Below are 24332 nucleotides of genomic sequence, written 5' to 3' on the forward strand. Positions count from 1 at the left end.
TCTGGATTCTTGTTGGGGCTAGTCAGCTGGTACATACTGCCTCAATTTGCCCACAGGAATAAAGTTTATCATAATTGTGCAAAAAACAACACATAATAAATTTCGAAAACTTAATATTAACGATATTTCTGAAAAGCTTAATCCATTCTAAATAGTTTCTGAGATTACTCAGTATTCCACAAAAACTACACCAATTTACGTTTATAGTTTCCATTTTGATATAGCCCATAAGATTTAATTACCAACGTGTTGAGTTTATAATACATTCGGAGTTTATAATACTGATGGGAAAGACAAGTCAGCATTAAATTGAAAAAATTGTATTCAAACCTTTGTGTGTCCTTCCTATTATGGTTCTCCTTGTGTTCTAACACGTAAAAAATATTTTTTCCTAGTTATTAGTCAGAATGTTAGGAAATTGTTGATGTTTTAATACTATTTATGTTGATTATGTTATGTTTGTGATTATGTTAGTTGTTTTAATACTATATGATGTATTTAATCTATTTATTTGTTGATTTCAATATGTATTGAGTATTTCAGTGTTATGCATTGAAATATTTCTAAACAATTCCTTTTTAATTTCAGAACCTTTTTAATCAACCTTTTTGAATCGTATGTAATTGTAGAAAACGGGTTTACATATTTTATCTTACAAAATTGTAATTATATTGACTATTAAAAACATAATTGTTTGATTTTATAACCTTGAAGCAGCGTAGTTTTTGTAAGTTACTGTTTCATAAAAAAAAGATGAAGATTTGAAGACAGCTGAAATAAAGCTGATTTAAGCTTCCATTAGCTCAGGCTACATTAGTTGATTATGTAACAGGTTACGAAAGTTTCATTTTCAAAACTTTTATAAAAGTATAAAACACGTTATGCTGCTACTTTTAAATGAAAAGTAAAACTTTTAATTTTCAGACTCGGCAGATAGAAATAAAAGTCTCAGGAGATGGCGGATAATAATGAAAGCCAGGAAACTAAATCTCGGTGGTAAAAGTTCTCCTGGGGCCGAGCAAAATCCGGTAGCGGGGAAAATTCAAATGTATTTACCAAAAGTACTTTATTCTGAAACTTTCAGTGTTTATTTTTAAGTTCCAAATGCTTATAAGACCTTAACGTTGATAGGGCGTCTAACAACTACACATGCTATAAAATATGTACAACTAAGCTGAAACTAGGCATAAATAATTAGATTTAGGTTATATAACAAACTTTTTACAAATACAGATTTTAAGTTCATACAAGAATTGTTATTTACCCATAGCAGTTGTATTCTACAGATTATTGCTCATGTTATACAAGAAAGAAAGGATAACACAGTCTTGCTTAATCGACTGGTTGAATAAACAATTTATTAATTAATTCTATTATTGAATAATTGTGATCATGAGCTGAGAGCCGGAAATACATCAGTTTTAAAGTTAAAATGTATATTGCTCAAATAAAATTTTGAAACTATGTATGTAAAATATTTTAACAATTTCTTTGTATAATTAAAATAATATCTCATGCTTTTCACTTAATTGACAAACTAACAGCTAATTTTTCACAACGTAATATCAATTTAGACAATAAAATTCCCATTTATGTTCTGACTATTTACAAACATATAGATACTTTCGACCTTCGATACTTCGACGATAAACACACTTGCGTTTCATTAATGAATTGTTATATTGAATCAATTTCGTCTTGGGTGAATCAGCACGAGTTAAAGCGAAATGAAGACAAAACTAAAACCATGGTTATAGATACTACAAGACTTATTATTTGCATTGACAATTTGCTGAAACTTTAACAAAACAATCACAAACTCGAATACCAAGACAATAATTCTAAATATCTCGGACCAATTGATATGTGTTCGATTCACATGAACACACATTTCACATGAACTGATCTAGTAACTGCAATTGTAACAGAGTATTTGCCAGCATTCACAGTTTAAACGGTTTGCTCTATATCTACCACTTAGCGTCAAAGTTATGTTGGTTAAGACTCTTGTTTCCTCATTTCACCTATTGTGACAAACGACATTACCGTTCAGATGTCGGACAGGTTTCAACGAGCCCAAAACCACTAGATCAGATTTATTTTGATATTAGACGTGCTGAGCACGTTTCGCCTTATTTCCAACTATTATAGCTCCGGAAGCTTGTACAGCTTCTTGAATGTCATATCCTCACTCTTGTACACTCAATCGTCAAGTTAAATTCTCCTACCTACCTGTCCGACATTTTTAGTTTCATATCTGATGTTAGTGGACGATCACGTCGGAGAACTTCTCTACTTCTCTATCGCTCTTCACCGCTCATTAGTTGTTAATATATGTAATATGTCGTTCAATGTTCAAGCTTGCTGTTTATGGAACTCACTCCGTAACAATGCCAGAACTATCAAGAGGCTTACACGTTTCAGGGCGAGTGTAGTGGACTGGTTGCAGGCCGTGTGGTGTCAGGGGTGGTGGTTAGCGGTACCTGTGGGTTGCATGTGGGCGGGTAGTGTGAATGGTTGAATAAATGAGGTTTTACATTATTACTACTTTGATATGATCGACAATTTTATTACATAATCTATATATATATATATATATATATATATATATATATATATATATATATATGGAATATATGGAATATATATATATATATATATATATATATATAAAAGTTCTCATTGTATTGTGTGATTTATTAATGTTATTGCAGTGTATATGGCTTGATTTATAATATTCTTTTACATTTATTTAGTATAATTGTAAGGGAATGTTATTAGTATTGATAGTATTTATGTTATTATTGACATTAAGTGGAAGCCAGGACTAAAACAGCCCTAACTCCGCCTCAAAAATAAACATATATTTAATTGCATTTTCATTTCAAGTATCGAATCGTTTATCAGTGAAAAATGGACGCGATGCCCAACCCGGGTTTTGTGTCATAAGAAACTTCATTAAATGTCTGATGTATTGCTTTGTGATTACATTTGTTATAATCACGGGCTCACTACGGTCGCTTGTTTCCTCAAATTGTAGTCACGGAGCGAATGGTTCGTTAAATCATGTTTGTGTTCCATTCCTCTGTTTTTGTTCCTTCAGCTACTATAAATATTCCATCCCACAACGTCAAAGGAAACCAATTTTCGAGTACCTTACATGTACACATTCACAATTTTCTATTCATTGAGTAAAGATTCAGAATAGAATACTCTTTTGAATTCGTCATATCTGCCATCTTTTACTACTAAAAATTAGATAATAGATGGCATATAATTAGATAATAGCATTAATATTTCCATCACATTACAACAGCTCATATATGTGTATATGCAAATACAAAATACTGGAACACTGCCTGACACATTAAGTTCTGTGATTCGATCACTGTAAAAAAACTGTGTCCTATCTTTAGAGTACCTATATACATTTTCTTCAAATTACTTTTAAGAGTGTGTGAGTGATATTTTTGGAATAAAAATCAGCCTTTGTTTGACCTTGATATCTACGAAATGTACATGCCAAATCTGTTCACTGAGTTTTGTGTAATTAAATATCACAAACCCTTCACAAACTTTAAAATTTATTATATATATATATATATATATATAATAAATATATATATATATATAATACATATAAATATATATATATATATATATATAAACCCTTCACAAACTTTTACATTTATTAATAATAATAATAATAAATTCTTTATTGCATTTGTTACAATTTTACAATTGTGTTGCAAGCGTCATATTCTTCCTAGCCATTCATACACATTGAAGCTCACTCAAACATACATACATCTCTCAACAATCATGCAAACAATCACACTCTCAACACCAGAATATCGGGTAGGGGGGTTACTAATTGTCCCAGCGGTATTGAAAAAACTCCTCAATCGTGTAAAAGGCACTAGACACCAAAAGATGCTTTAAACGAGTCTTGAAAAGATTCTGGTTTTGATTTTTGATGCATTCAGGAAGGCAATTGATTACTTTGACACCAACTTGAGATGGCAGCCGTTCAAAGGCTGTACTTCTGTGTGGTTGAATTCTGTAGTTGTCCCTACCTCTAGTATCATATGAGTGAACATCCCTGCCTTGAGTCAAAGTGCACCTTGACCTGCAGTACAGAGCGACCTCCAAGATATAGAGGGAGGGTAAAGTCAATAATCTAAGCTCCTAAATGCTTCTCTACACGACTCTCTTGTTTTCAATTTCAAGATGGTTCTGACAGCTCTTTTCTGAAGTCTAAATACCCTTTCCAGCTTGTATTTAGAGCAGCTACCCCAAAGTCTGATTCCGTACTCCAAGTGAGTATGGACCAAACCAAAATAGGCTGTTCTTAAGAGTTCAAGGGAGCAGAATTGTGCTAGGTTACGCAAAGCATAAATGCCTGAATTAACTCTAGAGCAAACGTTGTCAATGTGACCGTTCCAAGTCAACTCCTTGTCAAGATGTATTCCAAGGAACTTTGTGGAAGATGTTTCTTCAATGAGTTCATCATCCACCATCACAGTGATTTTGTTTTGTTCATTGCGCTGCTGAAAACAAAATTTGATGAAATTTGACTTTGAATTGTTTGCTTGCAAGTTCATTTCATTGAAATGTTGAATGCAAAGATTTAGATCAAGAAATGATTTGAGTTCTAATTCAGCAGCTGATTTTGCCTTTACACAAATAGTCGTGTCATCAGCGTACTGAATCACTTTACCATGCTGGAATAGATGATTTCAGTCCGTTGACATAGAGATTAAAAAGAACTGGGCCAAGAATTGATCCCTGGGGAACACCTTGGGTTACTTGTGTTTTGTCTGACAGGACATTCTCGATCTGTACACACTGGACCCTGTCACTGAGATAAGACATGACCCATTTGTGCGGCAAACCTCGAATGCCGCATTCCTCTAACTGGTGCAGCAGTGTCGCATGGTGTACACAGTCAAAGGCTTTGGAGAGGTCAAGAAATATGCTGAGCACATGTTCTCTTCTCTCCAACCCATCGACAACGAGTTCAAACAAGGTTTGTGACTGCATCGACTGGTTGATCTGTTTTTTCTGAATCCATATTGTTCTGGATCGAGAATTTCAAATCTTGAGAGGAAAGTTTCCAGTCGTGCCAAAAATATTTTTTCAAAGACTTTACTGATGGCAGGCAAAACAGAAATTGGACGATAAATTGCTAGTCACACAAGGGATCGTCCTTTTTGAAAATCGGAATGATTTTCGCAATTTTTTAGTTTGTCTGGAAAGGTGCCTGTTTTCAAATGAAAAATTGATCAGTTTGGTCAATGGTGCCAACAATTGCTTGGAGCATTGTTTAACTAACCATGACGATACTCCTTGGATGTCACAGGACTTTTTCGCCTTGAGACTCCGCAAGACGCGAGCCACCTCCCCCTCACTCACAGGGGCCGGTGAGTGATATATATACAGGGTGATTCATGAAGTTCTCCCCCCACTTCTACAGCACATTGTACTAGTAAAAATAATGAAAAAATGTTATATAAACATAGGTCCGAAAACGCTTCGTTAGCGAGTTACAGCTAGCGAAAGATTTCGCCTGAATTCCTGGGTAAAGAGTAAAATAAAGCCATACTGAACTTTTGGAAAGGTTAATTAAGTAAGAAATATCGTGGATTCTTATGTATTTTTACCTGATAAAGCTAATAAAATAGGTTTCAGAACTGTACCTGTAGTAGTTTTTTGAGGGATTTCAGGGTTAAATGCAAAAAATTGTGGGCACCGAAAAACAATGTTTTTTTATGTTTGATGTACAATAACTTTGTTAAATTGGTAATAAATACATAAAATCAACAGACATTAATTGTAGAGAATTTAATTCTGAGAAAATTGATATAATCAAAATCTAAAATAAAACAGAAATAAGTACCAAAAAATCGATTTTATTCAGTATAATACATTAATAGCTGTTAAAGAAATACCGTACGGTATTTAGTTAAAATAAAACAAAAACAAAATGTTTTGTTCCTTAATGATGAGATAAATTGAGAAAACAAGATTAACTGTTAAATAAATTTGCTTGTAAATAAAAATATCATGTTTTATTACGTTGTCAATGAAGCAAACATTTTTCCCATTATTGTTTACTAATCATCGAAATGCAGTTTTTTGTTTTATTAATTTCTAAGTTTGGTAACGCACGAATAACAGCTGATCAACAATGGTATTCTGTACTGTTTACGTTAGAACTGTGTATTAGTGGTGTTTTGCAAGCTACAGCAGGAGATCGGGTTCTGTGAATCGTGTTATTAAATGAAATTTTTCTGTGAGTTATAATTCTATTGTTTTATTTAGCGAAAAAATGCCTTACTTATTTACATCAGAGGAATACGCTGATATGGTTTTTATTTTGGGTTACTGTAATGGTAATGCTAGAGCTGCTGTAGAAGTATATGAACTACGTTACCCTAATAGGAGGATTCCAGATACCAAAACAATTTCAGGAACTTTTCGTACTCTTCGAGAAACAGGATCAACTACCAAGTACTAGAACCAATTATGAACGAGCTGTCCAAACTTGATGATGATATTGTTTATTAATGCTGTTCATCGCAGTCCAGGTGTAAGTACACGACATATTTCTAGGCGGATAGGAGTTTCGCAGTCAACGGTGTGGAGGTCACTTAATCGAAACAAATTTTATCCGTTTCATAAACAAAAGGTTCAAACATCTACAGCTAGGGGATGGTCCGCTTCGCTTGGAGTTTTGCAACTTTTTGAATATTAATAATCAACTCTACAAGCATATTTTAGTTTACTGATGAGGCACAATTCACTCGGGATGGTGTCAATAACTTGCACAATGAACACTCATGGGCAGAAGAAAATCCACATGAGGTAGTGGAACAGAACTTTCAACACCGATTTAGCGTCAATGTCTGGTGTGGCCTTTTGCACAATCGGCTGATTGGAACCTTTCATATTACCTGGACGCCTAAATGCCTGAGTTCTATTTGCATTTCCTTCAAGAAGAGTTGCCGCAGCTGTTAGAGAATGTTCCTTTACATCTCAGACAAAATTTGTACTTTTCCAGCATGACGGAGCACCTCCCCACTTTTCACGTGCCGTTTCTGCTTACTTAAATCATCAATTTCCTGGACACTGGATTGGTCCGTGGAGGGCCTCACCCTTGGCCACCAAGATCACCAGATCTATCTCCATTGGATTATTGCATCTGGGGATGGATGAAAGACATTGTATACAATACAAAAGTGAATTCGTTCGTGATGAATTAATTGCCCGTATTATGGATTCGGCTGTGCAGATACAGGGGAAGTCCTGAAAAATTAAGAAACGCAACAAAAGCAATACTCAAACGTGCTGCAAAATGTAATTGATAATGATGGCCTCATTTTCGAACATCTATTATAAAAAGGTACGTACGGTTGGCCCAACCTGATTAATTTTGCTTAAAACTAGTAATGTATTATACTGAATAAAATCGATTTTTTGGTACTTATTTCTGTTTTATTTTAGACTTTTGATTATATTCCAATTTTCCCTCAGAATTTAAATTCTCTACAATTAATGTCTGTTTGATTTTATGTATTTACTTACCAATCTTAAACAATAGTTAATTGTACATCAAAACATAAAAGAACAAAACATTGTTTCGTGCCCCAATTTTTTGCATTTAACTCTTGAATTCCCCTCAAATAAAAGCTAACTACAGGTACAGGTTCTTGAAAACCTATTTTAATTAGGCTTTTTAATCAGGTAGAAAATACATAGAGAATCCACGATATTTCTTACCTGTAATTTTAACCCTTTCCAATAAGTATCAGTTATGGCTTTATTATTTAACCTCTTTAACCACAGGAACTCAGGCGGAAAATCTTTCCGCTCTTAAAGCTGTAACCTCGCTTACGAAGCGTATTTCGGCACCTATGTTTTATATAACAATTTTTTCATTATTTTTTTACTAGTAAAATGATGCTGTACGAATGTGGGGGGGAGAAACTTCATGAATCACCCTGTATATAATAATATACTATAATATATATATATAATTATATATATAGATATATAGTATATATTATATATGAAAATATATATATATATTTTTGCCGTTCATGGGACAAATTTAATGAATGTAAAAAAGTTGATTGACAGGATTGTGTGTCCATCTGGATCATTTTATTATTTTATTGGTTATTTGTAAACACATATGTGTTTAGAGAAAAGTCAAGTACAAAATAATAAAGATTTTAGTAAAAAGTAAGGGCTCTAGTGGTGTACTACTGGTAGCAGTCTATCGCCCGGAAAATGGCGGAAATTCCGGGTCCAGGCGGAGCAAGTAACATTTTATGATTCAATCTGTATTGGAAAATTAGAAAATAAACGCATATATACTATATATATATATATATATATATATATATATATATATACAATATATAACCAACAAAACATGGGGTAATCAGGTGACCAAATCCTGTCTATCAAGCTTCTACATTTATTAAATTTTATAAATGAACGGCAATAACCTTCATACAACCTAAATTAGAAGATTTCCAACCACAAAATGTACTTACTTCCGCCGAGACTCGAACCCTAATTTAATATTTGAAATGGAAATCACAGAGACAATAATGATGACCTAATTATGAAACGGTGTTGTTCAGAAAAATAGATTGATTATAACTGAAAAACAATTCTGCTTAACATATCCAGTATTGATAATGTGACTTTAAGAACAAATAAACAATCCAATATCCATCACACTAAGGTATTGGATCATCATAACGTTTTGGGGCCCACCCCCCCCCCCCCCCACCCCCCCCCCCCCCCACCCCCCCCCCCCCCCACCCCCCCCCCCCCCCACCCCCCCCCCCCCCCACCCCCCCCCCCCCCCAATATTTTAGACCAATGTGGAGGAACCCTAAAATCGAAGTTCATAACTTCCTTAGTGAAAGTACTTATTATGTAATAAGATAGAATCCTATGATATTTTTGAAATGGAATTTGTCATGCATCAAGTATCAAGTCAGAGGTCATGCGATGTTGCAAGTAATTTTTATTTTAGGTTTTGTGCTTTTAAGAGCAATTCTGGTTCGAATTAATTATATTTGCGACATCAAATTGAAGTTTGCTATTTTTTCCGAGAAAGAATTTTGATAGACCTATATATAATTTTGTAATGAGGTTGAAGTCAAAACAGTACAGTTCTCTAAATTGTATAAATATACCTGTAGATATTGTTATTGAAAATTAAAAACTAGACTCAAAATCAATAATACTAAGACATGTCAATACATACATTATGACAGTTACCACACATCCCATACTATGTGATGAAGTCCTATGATAGTTTGTTGTAAAATAAAGCATTTCAGTGTTCAAGGTAAGAGGAACAATAGACTGATAATAAACGAATCATTAAAATTAAACTTGTCATCAGCTGTTATGTCAATAATTAAGTCAAGTATTTATTGTGGAGACAAAAATTAGCCTACATTTGTATAGCAAACGTCAAGTATCTAATAATTTTGACACACATGCTACATCGAACTCTCATTCATACATACATGTTGACACTCACTCTGCTCCATTCATCGCCAATTTTTTACCCACCTTAATTCGAGAGTAAGTCTTCTGATTGTGCGGTCTCCCAGTTATACGCCATATAAACTCGTTCACGCTATAATAAGCGTTGGGCACTAAACAGCGTTTCAAACTAGTTTTAAATGCAATATGCATAGACGAATTTTTAATTTCATTTGGCAAGCTGTTGATAAGATTAAAAACTCCTGCCTGTGAGGGCAAACGTTCATGAACTACCGTCCTGTGTCTCCTGGTTCGGTAGTTTTCTCTACTTCTTGTCTCGTACGAGTGAACATCCCGTCCGTTGGTCAAGGTGCATTTAAGCATACAATATGACGTTGTTTCTAAAATGTAGAGACTTTGGCAGAGCCAACAGTTGCAATCTTTTGAAAACTTATGTACAATATTTTTAAGTGTAGACGAAGAAACGCAATTTAAGAAGGAGGAATACAGATTTAACTTTGATTTAGACCACCTGGTTTCCTATATTTTAAAATTATCTGATAAACGATTACAAAATTCTTTAAATTTATTACAACTAGACTAATTTATGAATAAAATATTGCTTTCTGATAGAGGATAATTTAAAAATCAGTTTAGTTATGTTGAGAATTGCATTTGAAGATAATGACTCTCAGAATTTCAGTGAACAATATCAAATCAATGATCATTTATTTTTACTCTAGAAAGAGTAATTGCTTTTTTCAAAATATATAATATATTGGGCCAAATTCATACGTATATATAAATTGTACACACTTATGATTGAGAAGCCCACTACAGTTAACAAATGTCTACTTCTGTCCTTGTACTTCCTCTGTGCGTTACTCTTCAATAGACAACCTCTTCGCTGTACCTCATACCGCTTTCAAGATAATGTACGGACAAACCTACAAAGACATACATACAGACCTGAACTTTCCAAGCTGACCTGCTCTGTAATAATATTTTCGATTAGTTTAATTTCCTAAAGAGAAATGTAGGGCGGACCACCCGACCGCTGCTTTTATTTGTACCTTCGGTATTCGTTTTCTGAAAGAATGAATATCTGTAAACCTGATACAGTAGTGTACACGATCTTGCTTCCCATTACACAGTCGCCATCCCCGTGGATAAGTCTCTGAATTATATCAGTATTTATATACCTAATCATGTATCGTGTACCTCATCAGTGAAAAATAGGCTCGATGTCCCCTCATCGATTTTCTGTCATATAAAACAGCATTTAGTGTCTGGCATATAACATTTTTTATTACACTTGATGGTCACTGACTCATTACGACCGCTTGTACCTCAAATTGTAGTCGCGGAGCGAATGGTTTGTTGGGTCATGCTATCTATGCCCAGTCCCTTCGTTTTTGTTCCTTCAGCTACTGTACGTATGCCGTCCCACAATGTATAAGGAAACCAAATTCAATACCCTACATTCACAATTTTGTTCATTAAAATCCAGAATAAAATAACTGTTTTCAACTCATCACTAATGTCATCTATAGTAAAAAATTAGAAAACACTATTTGTTTATTTGATGAAGCTTATATATGCTTCACACAACAAAAGATGTTGTTTATTTATGCAAATTAAAATTAATTTGACTTTGCAAGTGTAGTTATAGCTGTTAAAGTATTTCCTACCTTACACAGTTAATTACATTTAACAGGCTCTTTCCATTAATATTAGACCACTTTAGAGACCAAAATGGGATTTTTCGCTACTTTAGAGACCAGTGAGGCGTAGTCCAGAGGGACTTTTGAAATAAGAATACGCCTATAGTCATACATGGGACCCTAAGAATATCCATGTAAAATTTCAGTTCAATCGGTTGAATAGTATAGGCGTGAAAGTAAAACAAACAAATAAAGGCACTTTCACACTTTATAATACTACTAGCAGTTACCCGCGGTTTCGAACGCAATTCGCACGTTTTGCACGTATATGAGCACTTCTGGTTCGAGTGAATTGTATTTCCGACACTGGTGTTGAGTTTGTTATTTTCCACGATCAAGAAAATACGTCAAAAATTGTATGTTTATGACCATTGTAATTTACTTCGTTCTTAGTACATTTTGATCCATACTTGATTTTCCCTTATTTCATGATCAAGAAAAGATGTATACATACACAGGACAGAGAAGTCTGCTTATGTCTAAAGGCAGGTAACAACAGTCATAAAATGGTTAATAACAGTCTTAAAATGTATAGAAAAAGTCAGTTAACTTTGTCTTTTATATTTAATACTTAATATTTCTTAAAAATGCAAGTTAAAGGTACATTAACAATGACACTATTTATGTGTTTGATTCTTTATAAGATGAACAATATTTTTAATAGTTTAGATCATTTAGAGCTGGAATTGGTGCATTAGTTAAAAAGCTCATTCTAGTATAGTTCATGCCGACTGCTTCAAAAGGATTCTTCGGAGTCAAATCAATATATTGTGTTTAGGGTATTTTCTAAAGTAGATGAGTACTAACGTTACAGGCACTTTCGCATTTATAATATTAATTAGAATATTTGTAACACAGTGGGGTACACAAATACATCAGTGCTGATTAAATGTTATTATTAAAAGCCCTTCGATGAAATACTGTGTTAACAAGGTGGCTCAGGTACACTTTATTTGTGAGTTAATAGAATTTGATGTTGAAAATTATAATTTAGAAAACTACCCATCCATGTAGTTTTCTAAATTAATTTCCAGTTTTTATCTGGAATCTCTTTGGATAGGAGGATCTGTTAAAAAATCTTTCAATAAAAATTAAAAGCTATTTATAATGCAAGAATGCCGAGTTCAAATTGAATTTTAGTGATTTCAGTAAAAAAAACTTTGAGTAGATAATTTTAGTGCTGTTATAACAATTGTTTCAGAGGAACAGTGATATTTTCTGGTTAATTTGTTCCGTTTTATTTTCTTCCAGCAGAGACCTTTACCTGACGGGATGTGCCCCAGATCCCTAAAATGGCTCGAATGTTTGTTTATAGTTTAACTTTTGAGATATCAACTGTTTACACATCAAACTCTGATATCTACTATAGCACAGTAACGGGATATGAGAGTATAGGCAAGAGAATAGGAGCAAAAAACACATCGGGACAGATTATTGTTAGTGTAATAAAGGCGGGTGGTGAGGCGTTCAAGGTCCATCGTCCAGCTGCCAGCCACCAGGAGTGCCCTGCCGTCATACCCCGTCGTGTAGAGCTTGTACTGGACAGGAACATAGAACATGTACAAGCTCCTCATAAATTTACCGGCTTCTTTTATTAAATTGAACCATTCCGTTTTGTCATTGTACAAGATTGCACTAAAGTGCCCCACTAAATATTTGCTCTAAATTCAAATACCTTCAGATTAAGATGTTAATGAGCAGAAAATCTTCACGGGTTACTGGAGTCCACTGAAAAAATGAAGTGGCAAAATATTACCATTATATTAAGCTACAACGATTATGTTAACTTTCACTGTGTTCTATACAGTAAGATCCGTAGAATCTTACAGACTCGTAGTAAGATCCCACAATGAGCATACGATTCTGTTGTGATTCTCACTTTTTAGTACAGAATAGTCAATGATCCCATATTGAGCCAACAATACTATTCTGATTCTCACGGTTTGGTACAAAATCGTCGTAAGATCCCACATATACACACTTATGATTGAGAAGTTAAGAAGTGTTTATTCTGTTGGGTTGTCTAACCATGGGTTGTCTAACCAAAACATGGGTTGTCTAACGTTGCTATGGTAGGAAGGGTTAATTAAATTTGAATGTTGAGTTAGCTGCAGTTCACCTTGATCCAGTTCACCTGACATGATAATGAGACTGCCACTTCAACTATTTTATAGATATATCTGATATCGAAACGATGTAAAGGTTCGATTTGAGATTTTTTGTCGTCGACTTTCTTCAGATCTCTTCAGACGAAAATGAATCCAGATTCCAGGAGTCAAGTCTGAAAAAATATTCTGTATGTTTATCACTGTTTGGTACAGAATTTATATAAGATCCCGCATTGATCCACAGATTATATTTTGATTCTCACTGCTTGGTACAGAATCGTCCTAAGATTCTACATTGTGACAACGATTGTCTTGTGATTTTCACTGTGTTCGGCACAGGATAGTCGTAAGATCCCACACTGAGCCAAAGATTATATTTTGATTATCACATCTTGGTACAGAATCGTCCTAAGATTTTACATTGTGACAACGATTGTCTTGTGATTTTCACTGTGTTCGGCACAGGATAGTCGTAAGATCCCACACAGAGCCAAAGATTATATTTTGATTATCACATCTTGGTACAGAATCGTCCTAAGATTCTACATTGTGACAACGATTGTCTTGTGATTTTCACTGTGTTCGGCACAGGATAGTCGTAAGATCCCACACTGAGCCAAAGATTATATTTTGATTATCACATCTTGGTACAGAATCGTCCTAAAGATTCTACATTGTGACAACGATTGTCTTGTGATTTTCACTGTGTTCGGCACAGGATAGTCGTAAGATCCCACACTGAGCCAAAGATTATATTTTGATTATCACATCTTGGTACAGAATCGTCCTAAGATTCTACATTGTGACAACGATTGTGATGTGTTCGATATAAAATAGTCCCAAGATCTTGCTTTGATTAATAAGAAGGAAGGTCATAAGCAAAACCCAGAATATTGTGGCCCATTGCACAATTTTGAGGTATTTCAGGTCACGACCGCCTATAGTTAAAATTCAAAAGAAAAGAAAATAGAATCGACTTCAACAAAACACTTTATTTCGTGGCCCAAACAGTATATGCAAACCACACTCCTAAATTTTGACTCATTTCTAAGATATAACCTAAGGTTCTAAGGTCAATTGAAATGATGGAAATAGTACCTGGAATGAACTGAAGTGAAAGCCAATTTCCTGAGTTTTATCGAATTATATTATACCTAGAAATTTCGGCATGGTTGACAATGCAGACATGAGGTGATTCTATGAAATATACGTAATTATGAACTATAGGCGTTGCTAAACACAAACGCGAGACAGAGAGTCAGCGAGGTAACCCATAGACATTTACTGGTTTGAAAAGAACAAAATCTACAGATACATTTAAGGTGATGAAAATTGTTGCACTGAAATACATAAATCTTTCAATGAATATGGTAACTCAATTCAATGTCAGTTTATTTAACAATGAGACTGCACATAAATTTGTATATAAACTATTTTGGCACAAAAAGTTAGCAAGACTTGTTTGTATGGATAGGAATGAACTGAACAATTACAATGACAATTATTTAGAGACAGAGATTTTAAAATTCTAATAAATTTTCCCACTCAGAAGAGCTCTGAATTCAGTCTAATAAGATGTAATTTCGAAATCAATCGAAAAAGAACTAAGGTGATGTTACATAAGAATAGCATAATAACCAAAGGATATTTGAAAATTCGTTAATATCTAGGTGGAAGGTGGACTTCTGGATATATTTTTATATTAATAGGAGTATTACATAACAAACATCGATGAGGCATTCAATAATATCACCATATGTCCTGTAGAACAAAGAAAATCAATTTCAAAGTAGTTATCAACTCCAATCAACTCCAAAAATAAAACACAATAATATTATATTATAAAAATGTATAACAAATTATATATAATGGCATTAAAACCTACCTAATGCAGCAGATACAGAAAAAGAGAGCTATTTATATTAAGGATGGTTTATTTGAAGTATAGTTTAAAGAAATACTCTTAGATACCTAACTTCAAACGTCGAAGTGAAGGCAATCAAAGTATATAAAAATTATCAAGATTTATATAAATATAAACTGTTTTACATGAATAAATCAATTTTAGTCAATTATTGGGAATAACAATGTATGACGCTGTTTAAAGTTGTCCCAACATGTGTACTCGTAAAAGGATTTCTAAACGTAAAGCAAAGAAAATAAATAATACATAAAACAAACAAGAGTTTCTTTTTGTCTGACGACTTTACATTTTAGAAGTACCAACTAACGAACTGAGATGGGAGCTAACACTGGAGAAAGCTCTCATGTTTTGCAATAAGCGCGTGAGATGGAGGCCAGCATTTGCCTTCCTTCTCCACTTTTAGTGGCATTGGCAAGAGCTCTCATAAAACTGTGTAGGTTACTTTTTAACACGAACATTTCAATCTAAGTTAACAAATAAGAATTTTATGTTGCTCCCGTGAACTCTGACGTACAAAACGGGTTTCTTATTTAGCACAATAAAATCGTTGGTTCTCTTCTGTGGATTTCCAACATTTTAATGGTGAAAATAGAGTAATTTCAATTACCAGTATTCTAGTGTTAGACAATTTCAAAACAAAGAAATGAAGTGTTATTCTCATCTTGTTGGTGCAAATAAAAGTCTTATCATCTTATTCATTAGCTGAGTTATTTTTAGACGAACAAAGGTTATATCCACTTCACAAAAACACTTATTTAATAACAACGCCTGCAAAATTTAAATGGAAAGAACTGATCATGATTTGTACAGTATCACATGAGATGTATAACTCATAAGGCATATTTTTATGGGTAATATAACGAGTATAAACTATTAGTAGTTACAGTATTAGCAAATATTAAATTACTGCACATTCCTTGTACCATAGTGTTAATAACAACATGACATTCTGACGGTACTGTTATGGCATAGTGCTGCCTGTTATTGACCGGCTAAATAATTGGATCCACGGACAAGAACTGCTCATTTCGAGCTGATGGCTAATTGATTACGTAACTGAAAACAACATAACCACATTGCATGAGGATGCCACCAGATTGCTGCCATACCTCAACAGCCGTGAACATTCTAGTTCTACTGTGGAACACGTTTATACCAAACTACTTTAAGTTAAACAGGGTTTTATTTACGTTCCAAGTCAACATATGCATATAATCAGTTGTAACAAATAATATAAGGATTAATCTAAAGCAAATAGCTTGATTGTTTTTACCATTTTACATTTGGAAACCAAAGTAATATTTTACAACATTATACAATAATAACGTTTTTATATTCGTCTTTCCCTGTGTGTTTTCTAAAATTGTCCATTAAGTACTACTTTTATACAAAAACGACGTTTCAAGAACTGGTACAATCCTCTTTTTCAATGTAAAAATATAACGCTATATATGAGTATAAACATAATTTGAACCAACCAAAAGGTCCAGGATAACAATGAGGAAGTTATAATATAAACATACGATTACTAAGGACCATGTTATTCAAACGACAAAGTGTACGGTTATTATAAGTATTCATATTATCATTACCTATACAATTGTAAACTATAACGCTTTTTCCATCTCGGTACAGTTCACAGGTATGATTTTGTTTTACGAGTATATAGGAAGCAAAGTTAAACGTTATGTTAAAGTGGAACCAATCATTTTTACTTTCCAGAACCTATTGGTTGACCACGATTCGTTAATGTAAGGATTCTGGGTCAAAATGGTGATATGACTTCATTCTTCTTCAGATTATTGAAAATATCTGTAATGCCTTTTCCATTAAAATATTAAATATTATTATATTATTTTTATTATTATTATTTTTCCATTGTGTACATATTATTGGTTATCCACATACCTTTTCTTGAGATAAAAAAATAAAGCTTTTTAATATTTTATTACATAGTGCATATTAATAAATTTGTTAAAAGAAATGTAAGATTGGTTATAATGATTATAAACGTTTTACTGAATTATAGTCATCTTGTTCCAAAATACGTAACATTATTTTAATAGTACAGTTATTTCTTATAACACATTTACCAAGCTTAGAAACCCAAACAGAAAAAATAAATGTTAATGCTAAAAATGATTAATTATTGTTATAGCCAGGTAAAATACTGCTTTGGTTTACTAATATACGAACTAATTAGTTGCTTTACAAGTAGTTAAAAAGAACTACTTTAATTATTACAAAATCGGCATATCTATATGTTTTTATTTTGTCGATATTCTTAAATCTTTTTGTAATTATCATAAGACAATGTGTTATAAAACAATTATAATAAAACAGTTTATCACATCTACTATATTCGCTAATAAACAATCTACTTGCTCGATACCCTTACTATATAAAAGTGACATTCATTTTTTTAATTTCTTCGTTTTGGAGAACTGATTAAGAAGATTTAAAATTGTTTAATTTAATCTAATGAAAACAGTTCTTTAAAAATAAATTGGTCAACCTACATTAAAACAGTTAGATAAAACGTAATTTGGGAAATAAAACTCATTTACATTAAAAATTAAAAATCAAACATTTTTAACGGATCAAATGGATTCTGGTAAATATCAGAATACAACAATTTATTGGAGATTAATACAAACTTGTACTATTATAAGTGGTTTTGAAATGTATTTGATTAGGTAAACTGTGAACAAATTTTCCAGTCACATTAAGTTTCTTTCTCGTAAAATTGTTCTTGAGCTATCTTTGTACTGTTTTGTTCTTTGATAAAATAATATCACTCATTATATTATGAAACATTATATTATAAAACAACATCATTATATTATAAAACAACAAACATTATTCTAATTTAGGCCATAATATTCTTTGAATATTTAATTCATTGAACAATTTTGTTATAATCTACTTACATAGCAACATTAAATTATTTTTATTTACAATATTGTTTTTAGTTCATGTTTATATAAATTCAGGAATTTCTACACTATAACAACTTGTTATATTTTAATACTAATAATAATAATGATAGTGTTATCATTCAAATACTTTTTTCGTACTCGTATTGTTCATTAGAAGGATTACAAATATTATGTAAGCTAGACATTATACTTTCATATTTGACTGCAAACTGATATGATATACTGATAATAAATAACATAATATACTCGTATTAATATTTAAGTTGTGATAAATATCATCACTTGAACATTTGATAACTCACAACCAGCTTTTTATCAGTTAATAATATATAAGAATGGGGAAACTAGTTTTAACATATTTTCTAACGTGATATAAAACCTACAGATTGTGACAGGTTTTAGATAGTAGCCATTAAATCTTAAATCTCTTAAATAAAATCTAAAACTATATAATTTCCTAGATATACTACGTAATATTATTACATACCGTTTTAGAATGCTGAGATTTCAGTTATGATAACAAATCCAATGGATGATATATTAGATGATCCCACATTAAAAATACTACCTTTTTTAACTAATCAGTTTATCAAAGTGTTACTTACAACTGACTCATTAGAAAAAATGATCAATCCATTATAGGAAATTATAATATTAGTTGCTAGCAATGGTAAGGTGCTAGTGAAAATACAAGTAAAGATGCATATCTTATAGTAGTAATTGCTACAACTGGTTTAATGTAAACATTTACTTCTTTTGACACAAAATAGGCAACAAATCGATGTTAGGAAAAGAAAAAATACAATTTTTAACCCCAACTGTATGATAAAATTGTCGAATGTACTAAAACAGATTAATCCATATGCTCAAATTCAAAATTGTAAAACGGGTCCTAAGGGAAACTTTACATAATATCTTTCGAGTGTATATATATATATATATATATATATATATATATATATATATATATTATTTATTTATTTTATTCCGGTAGAAGCAGGCAAAAATGTAACGATTTGTCTACCGCTAATGACGTTCTTGTTGTATTTAAAGCTGAGAAAGGCTGTTGTAATATAATCCAAAATGTATGATTTACCATAAAATCGGAGAACCAAAAATATACCACCTTTTTAGGGTTGGATATTTATATATCATATACTGTTAAATCCAAAAAATTGTGACACAGCTCCAATTTGCATAGAACAGACTCTATAAAGTGGGATTTTTCAACCACCTTCATTGTGAGAAAATGTCTACATTACATATTAAATATGTTCACTACGTTCCAAGAGAGCATGTTTTACAGTTAAATTTAGAGCTGTTCTATCATACATGACTATTCATGACGTAATAAGGACTCAAACAGATATAGGCTCTGAATAGTATTTTTTTAAACAGTTTTGGAAAAAGTGCTCATGGTAAATAAGGTAAATTTGCAACACGTCTAATGAAATATGGAAATGGATTATTACATCTATAGTAAACTGTTATTCGTTGGTAACAAAGAACATAACATATGTAGATTTTGTACACTGTACTCTTGAGGAAAGTATGAAAGAGAAGATTTGGTAATTAAGTACATTCTTTCACCAGCTTAATGTTGATTGTGATTTGATAAATTAATATTATCTAGACTCTCGATGGATGGAATATAATATGAAAGTATTGACACATAAGGTGTTAAATTAATATGGACATTTTAAATTTAAAACAGAGTTACTATAAAAGTGACTTCCATTTTAAATGGAAGGAAAACCATGATCACATGGCTTTAGCAATGACTGTTAAGTAAACCCAACGCATGTCACTATCAAACTTTGTACAGCTCATAAATTCCATTTTAACATATGGCTTAATTTGATCTATGTTGAGCCAAATATGTCTAAAGCATATACTATGATATGCATATTATGCATATTAATTGATAAAACAAAACAAACAAACAAATTGAATTTTAATCTTTAACTAAGCGTTTTACTTGTGTTAGTTGAAATAGATACATTAAACTATTGAAAGTAATTTATTTGCTTCATAAGCGAATACCTTTGGTACCTTTTCTTGAGATAAAAAAATAAAGCTTTTTAATATTTTATTACATACTGCATATTAATATATTTGTTAAAAGAAATGTAAGATTGGTTATAACGATTATAAACGTATTACTGAATTATAGTCATCTTGTTCCAAAATACGTAACATTATTTTAATAGTACAATTATTTCTTATAACACATTTACCAACCTTAGAAACCCAAACAGAAAAAATAAATGTTAATGCTAAAAATGATTAATTATTGTTATAGCCAGGTAAAATATTGCTTTGGTTTACTAATATACGAACTAATTAGTTGCTTTACAAGTAGTTAAAAAGAACTACCTACTTTAATTATTACAAAATCGGCATATCTATATGTTTTTATTTTGTCGATATTCTTAAATCTTTTTGTAATTATCATAAGACAATGTGTTATAAAACAATTATAATAAAACCGTTTATTACATCTACTATATTTGCTAATAAACAATCTACTTGCTCGATACCCTTACTATATAAAAGTGCCATTCATTTTTTAATTTCTCCGTTTTGGAAAACGGATTAAAACGCTTTAAAAATGTGTTATTTAATCGAATTAAAACAGTTCTTTAAAAATAAATTGGCCAACCTACATTAAAACGGTTAGACAAAACGAAATTTGGAAAATCAAACTCATTTACATTAAAAATCAAACATTTTTATCGGATCAAATGGATTCTGGTAAATATCAGAATACAACAATTTATTGGAGATTAATACAAACTTTAATTAATTCCTGATGCCTTACAATTCGTTACCGGCATATTTATCTACATATGTAGATTTTATATTTGTTATTCTAAGTATAGTGTTAGTTTAATCTTTAAACATTTATTTTATTAATGACAAAATGCAATATGACTTATTATTAAAAGTGTATTAATGATTATAATATTATTAATACACAATGATTATCAACTTGTGTATAAAATAACCCCGTTTCTTTTATTTCTTTATTTCGTCAGTTGTCACATTAACTATTATGAGTATTAGTATTTACTTGTTTGATGGTCATTTTCATTTGTGTCAAGTTAAAAAGAAACATGATAGTTTTGACTTTCTTTATCATTCATAAAAATTTCCCGCTAAAATAGCGCGACTGACAATGGATTTCTTTAGAAATTCTTAAGAAATTTCTCTATCAATTTCACGATTGTTTTGTATTTCAATATAATACAAATTTACTTTCTCGCCCAGATTGCAAGGGTTTGAAAGCCCTAATTTTACCTTTGCTTGGATAATATCTCATTTAACTTTGCTAAACCCAAGAATATTATGAATCATGAATCAGAATATTAATGTTATTTGTCTAAAATATTTTGCAATGAGGTTTTAAATAAAAAGCCCTCGAAAACCAACAGAGAGGGCAATACTATGGAACTGCTTTCCCACAGGAGACAGGAAATTGGACAACAGATTAGTAAAGTTGGAATCTCTATTATTTGTTCTTAATGAAGCAATGCTGGATTGCAATTCCACTTCGTTGTATATTCCACATCTATTTGGTCCAGCATTAACATTTGTATTAACAAAAACAGAATTAACTACATAGAATGGCGTTTTCCGTTCATGTATTTAATGCACATTTATTCCATTATTAGTAGACTCTTTAATATAAAAATTGGACTGCTCTATTAGCTATAGTCCAATTTGGAATACCATAAAAATGCCTCACTCCATACTTCATTCAGAGTAAAATATAAGTTCTTCATAATATTTCAAAAATATCTGCTTTCATGAGGTGTTGGCATGAAAGGGTTTCAAGTTGTATTTCCTTTTTGAAAGTCGTAATTTAATGATAATAATGTTTGGAATTTACACTTAAAATATAAGTAATCAATCCAAATTTGAAGGTTGTAATTTATTTGGTTCCTTAAATTAAAAAACAATACTTACTAAGAAAACTTTTACAGTTTGAATAGGAACTTTTTCTTTGTTACTTTCATATTCAATTTATTTACCAAATTTATTAGCCATAATTTTTAATCATGCTGATACGTACTGCATACACACGTAAGATGTGCAGTGTGCGGACCGATGAAAGTTAGGTATTCGGGAAGAAGTGCCGTGCAGAGCCAGCATACTGCCACGGCTGTACGCGCGATAATTAGCTAGGTGGACTGATCGGCACTGAAGCGAGACTGTTGGATATATAAGGTGGTACCGACGCTAGGATCTTCACTGTATACCCAGTGTTCACTGTCCATCATGATCCATCAGGTAAACGCATCCTACATTCCATCAAATTGTGTAGAAGTTTAGCAAAACTGTAATCATATTGGTATTAACATTTCAGTAAATATTTCAATTTTGATAACATTATAAAATAATTAACCATCCTTTAAAAAGCTAAAACTACAGATTTATTTCTTTAAAAGCAAAATTCTATTCATTATCTTTGAAATGTTGCATTTTGTATAACAGTTCCTCATTGTTACAGTGAGTTTCGTAGAGAGTATACGTAGAGAATCACTTTAAATCTGATTATATTTCAAGCACTACTTCATATAAAATTCAAAGACAATTTCAAAAACTCGCTGGTAGATGCAGTTTTTGTTTTTTCTAGCAACGTTTAACCAAGAAAAGCTTTCCCCTAAGTTTAGGTGATATATGGTATGAAACTAAGTCAGCTAAACAATATTGTAATTCAATCTCGATTTCTATTCATGACAGCTATATTCATATATAACTACAATCCGCTAACTATACTACATTAAAAGAAATAAATATTTTAATTATAATAATTCACTGATCGTAAGTTAAAACTAATCAAATAATTAAAAAGAAATACGCATATTATTGTAATATTGCACAACAATACTCAGAAATGTCGCAAAACTACTGTTACCCAACAACATTTGGAGGCCGGGGTTGTTTTTAGTACATGAAACAATATATTTTCTGTACTAATATTAAGAATGAAAAACTAATATTATCTGCTCTGAACGATATTCTTTGTACTAATCAGTTGATTTGAAATTACAAATTACATTTTGCCAAAAATTTCAAGGAGAAACCAGACAAGATAATGCAATAAAGTAAGTTTATTTTGCATCATCATATTATATTATTTATAGTTTTATCTCGGCACATTCCATTATTAACTGTAAATTTGTAACCTTTGAAGTGGTATTAATATGACTATGGGAATTTGTTGTAGGTATTTTTTACACTTGTGTTGGTATGTCCCATTGTCATCATAAGATCTTAAAATTTAAATTTTGTACCCTAGCAAATCATTGATCGCCAAACCTTAATCCCAAATGTTACATTTCTAATCCCAATGAATTGACTTAACATAACTTACAGGCTCTACAATGTGCAGTATGGAATTTATTTACTTTGGACTTTTAAAGCAGTTACATCTTTTTCGAGTTTGATTAATGTGAGAAATGTTGGAATTAAAGTTGTTTACTAAATGTTAATGCTGGCTCAGCTGTTCCTGGTATCCTGCGTGCTCGCAGCGACAGTGGTCGCCTTCCCCCAGCACGGCTACGGCCATGACAACGACCACGGGTTCCACGTGGAGTACAAGGAAGACTACTACGACCCTCACCCCAAGTACAAGTTCGAGTACGGCGTCCACGACAGCCACACAGGTGACATCAAGAGCCAGAAGGAGGAACGTGACGGGGATGTGGTGCACGGCAGCTACGAGCTGGTGGAGGCGGACGGTTCCAAGCGCGTCGTCCACTACACAGCTGATCACCACACTGGCTTTAACGCTGTCGTCCACAGGGAACACAACGTCCATCCTCAAAATTACCAACATCACCAGGAACACATCCCAGAACACCATGAATATTCACATTATTAATTAATATTGTTATTTGTACAACTAATTGTAAATATATTTTGACTTAGATAAAATGAATTACTTTATTTTCATTGAGAAAAGGACCTTTTATTTATTTCATATCTATATCGTTACATTTATCAGCAAAAGTGTACTGGTTTTCAGTATGCAGTTGATTAAAAATTAAATCGCACACGGCAGTAGATGTTTTGTATGAGGATGGAAGATTTAATATTGTCCCATCTTTTGTGA

The 24332-nt window shown here is 32.1% G+C and overlaps 1 protein-coding gene across 1 annotated transcript in view; it reads left to right on the plus strand.

Moving 5' to 3' along the window:
* Window positions 1-24101, plus strand: part of LOC124361262 (histidine-rich glycoprotein-like) — a 41887-nt gene extending 17786 nt beyond the window's left edge. Inside the window, exon 3 of the mRNA XM_046815309.1 lies at window positions 23721-24101. Within this exon, the coding sequence (XP_046671265.1) occupies window positions 23721-24101 (381 nt within the window). The remainder of the gene's footprint in view (window positions 1-23720) is intronic.
* Window positions 24102-24332: the final 231 nt, after the last annotated feature.

The sequence above is a fragment of the Homalodisca vitripennis genome, chromosome 4 (assembly GCF_021130785.1).
Source record: "Homalodisca vitripennis isolate AUS2020 chromosome 4, UT_GWSS_2.1, whole genome shotgun sequence".
Taxonomy (NCBI): Eukaryota; Metazoa; Arthropoda; class Insecta; order Hemiptera; family Cicadellidae; genus Homalodisca; species Homalodisca vitripennis.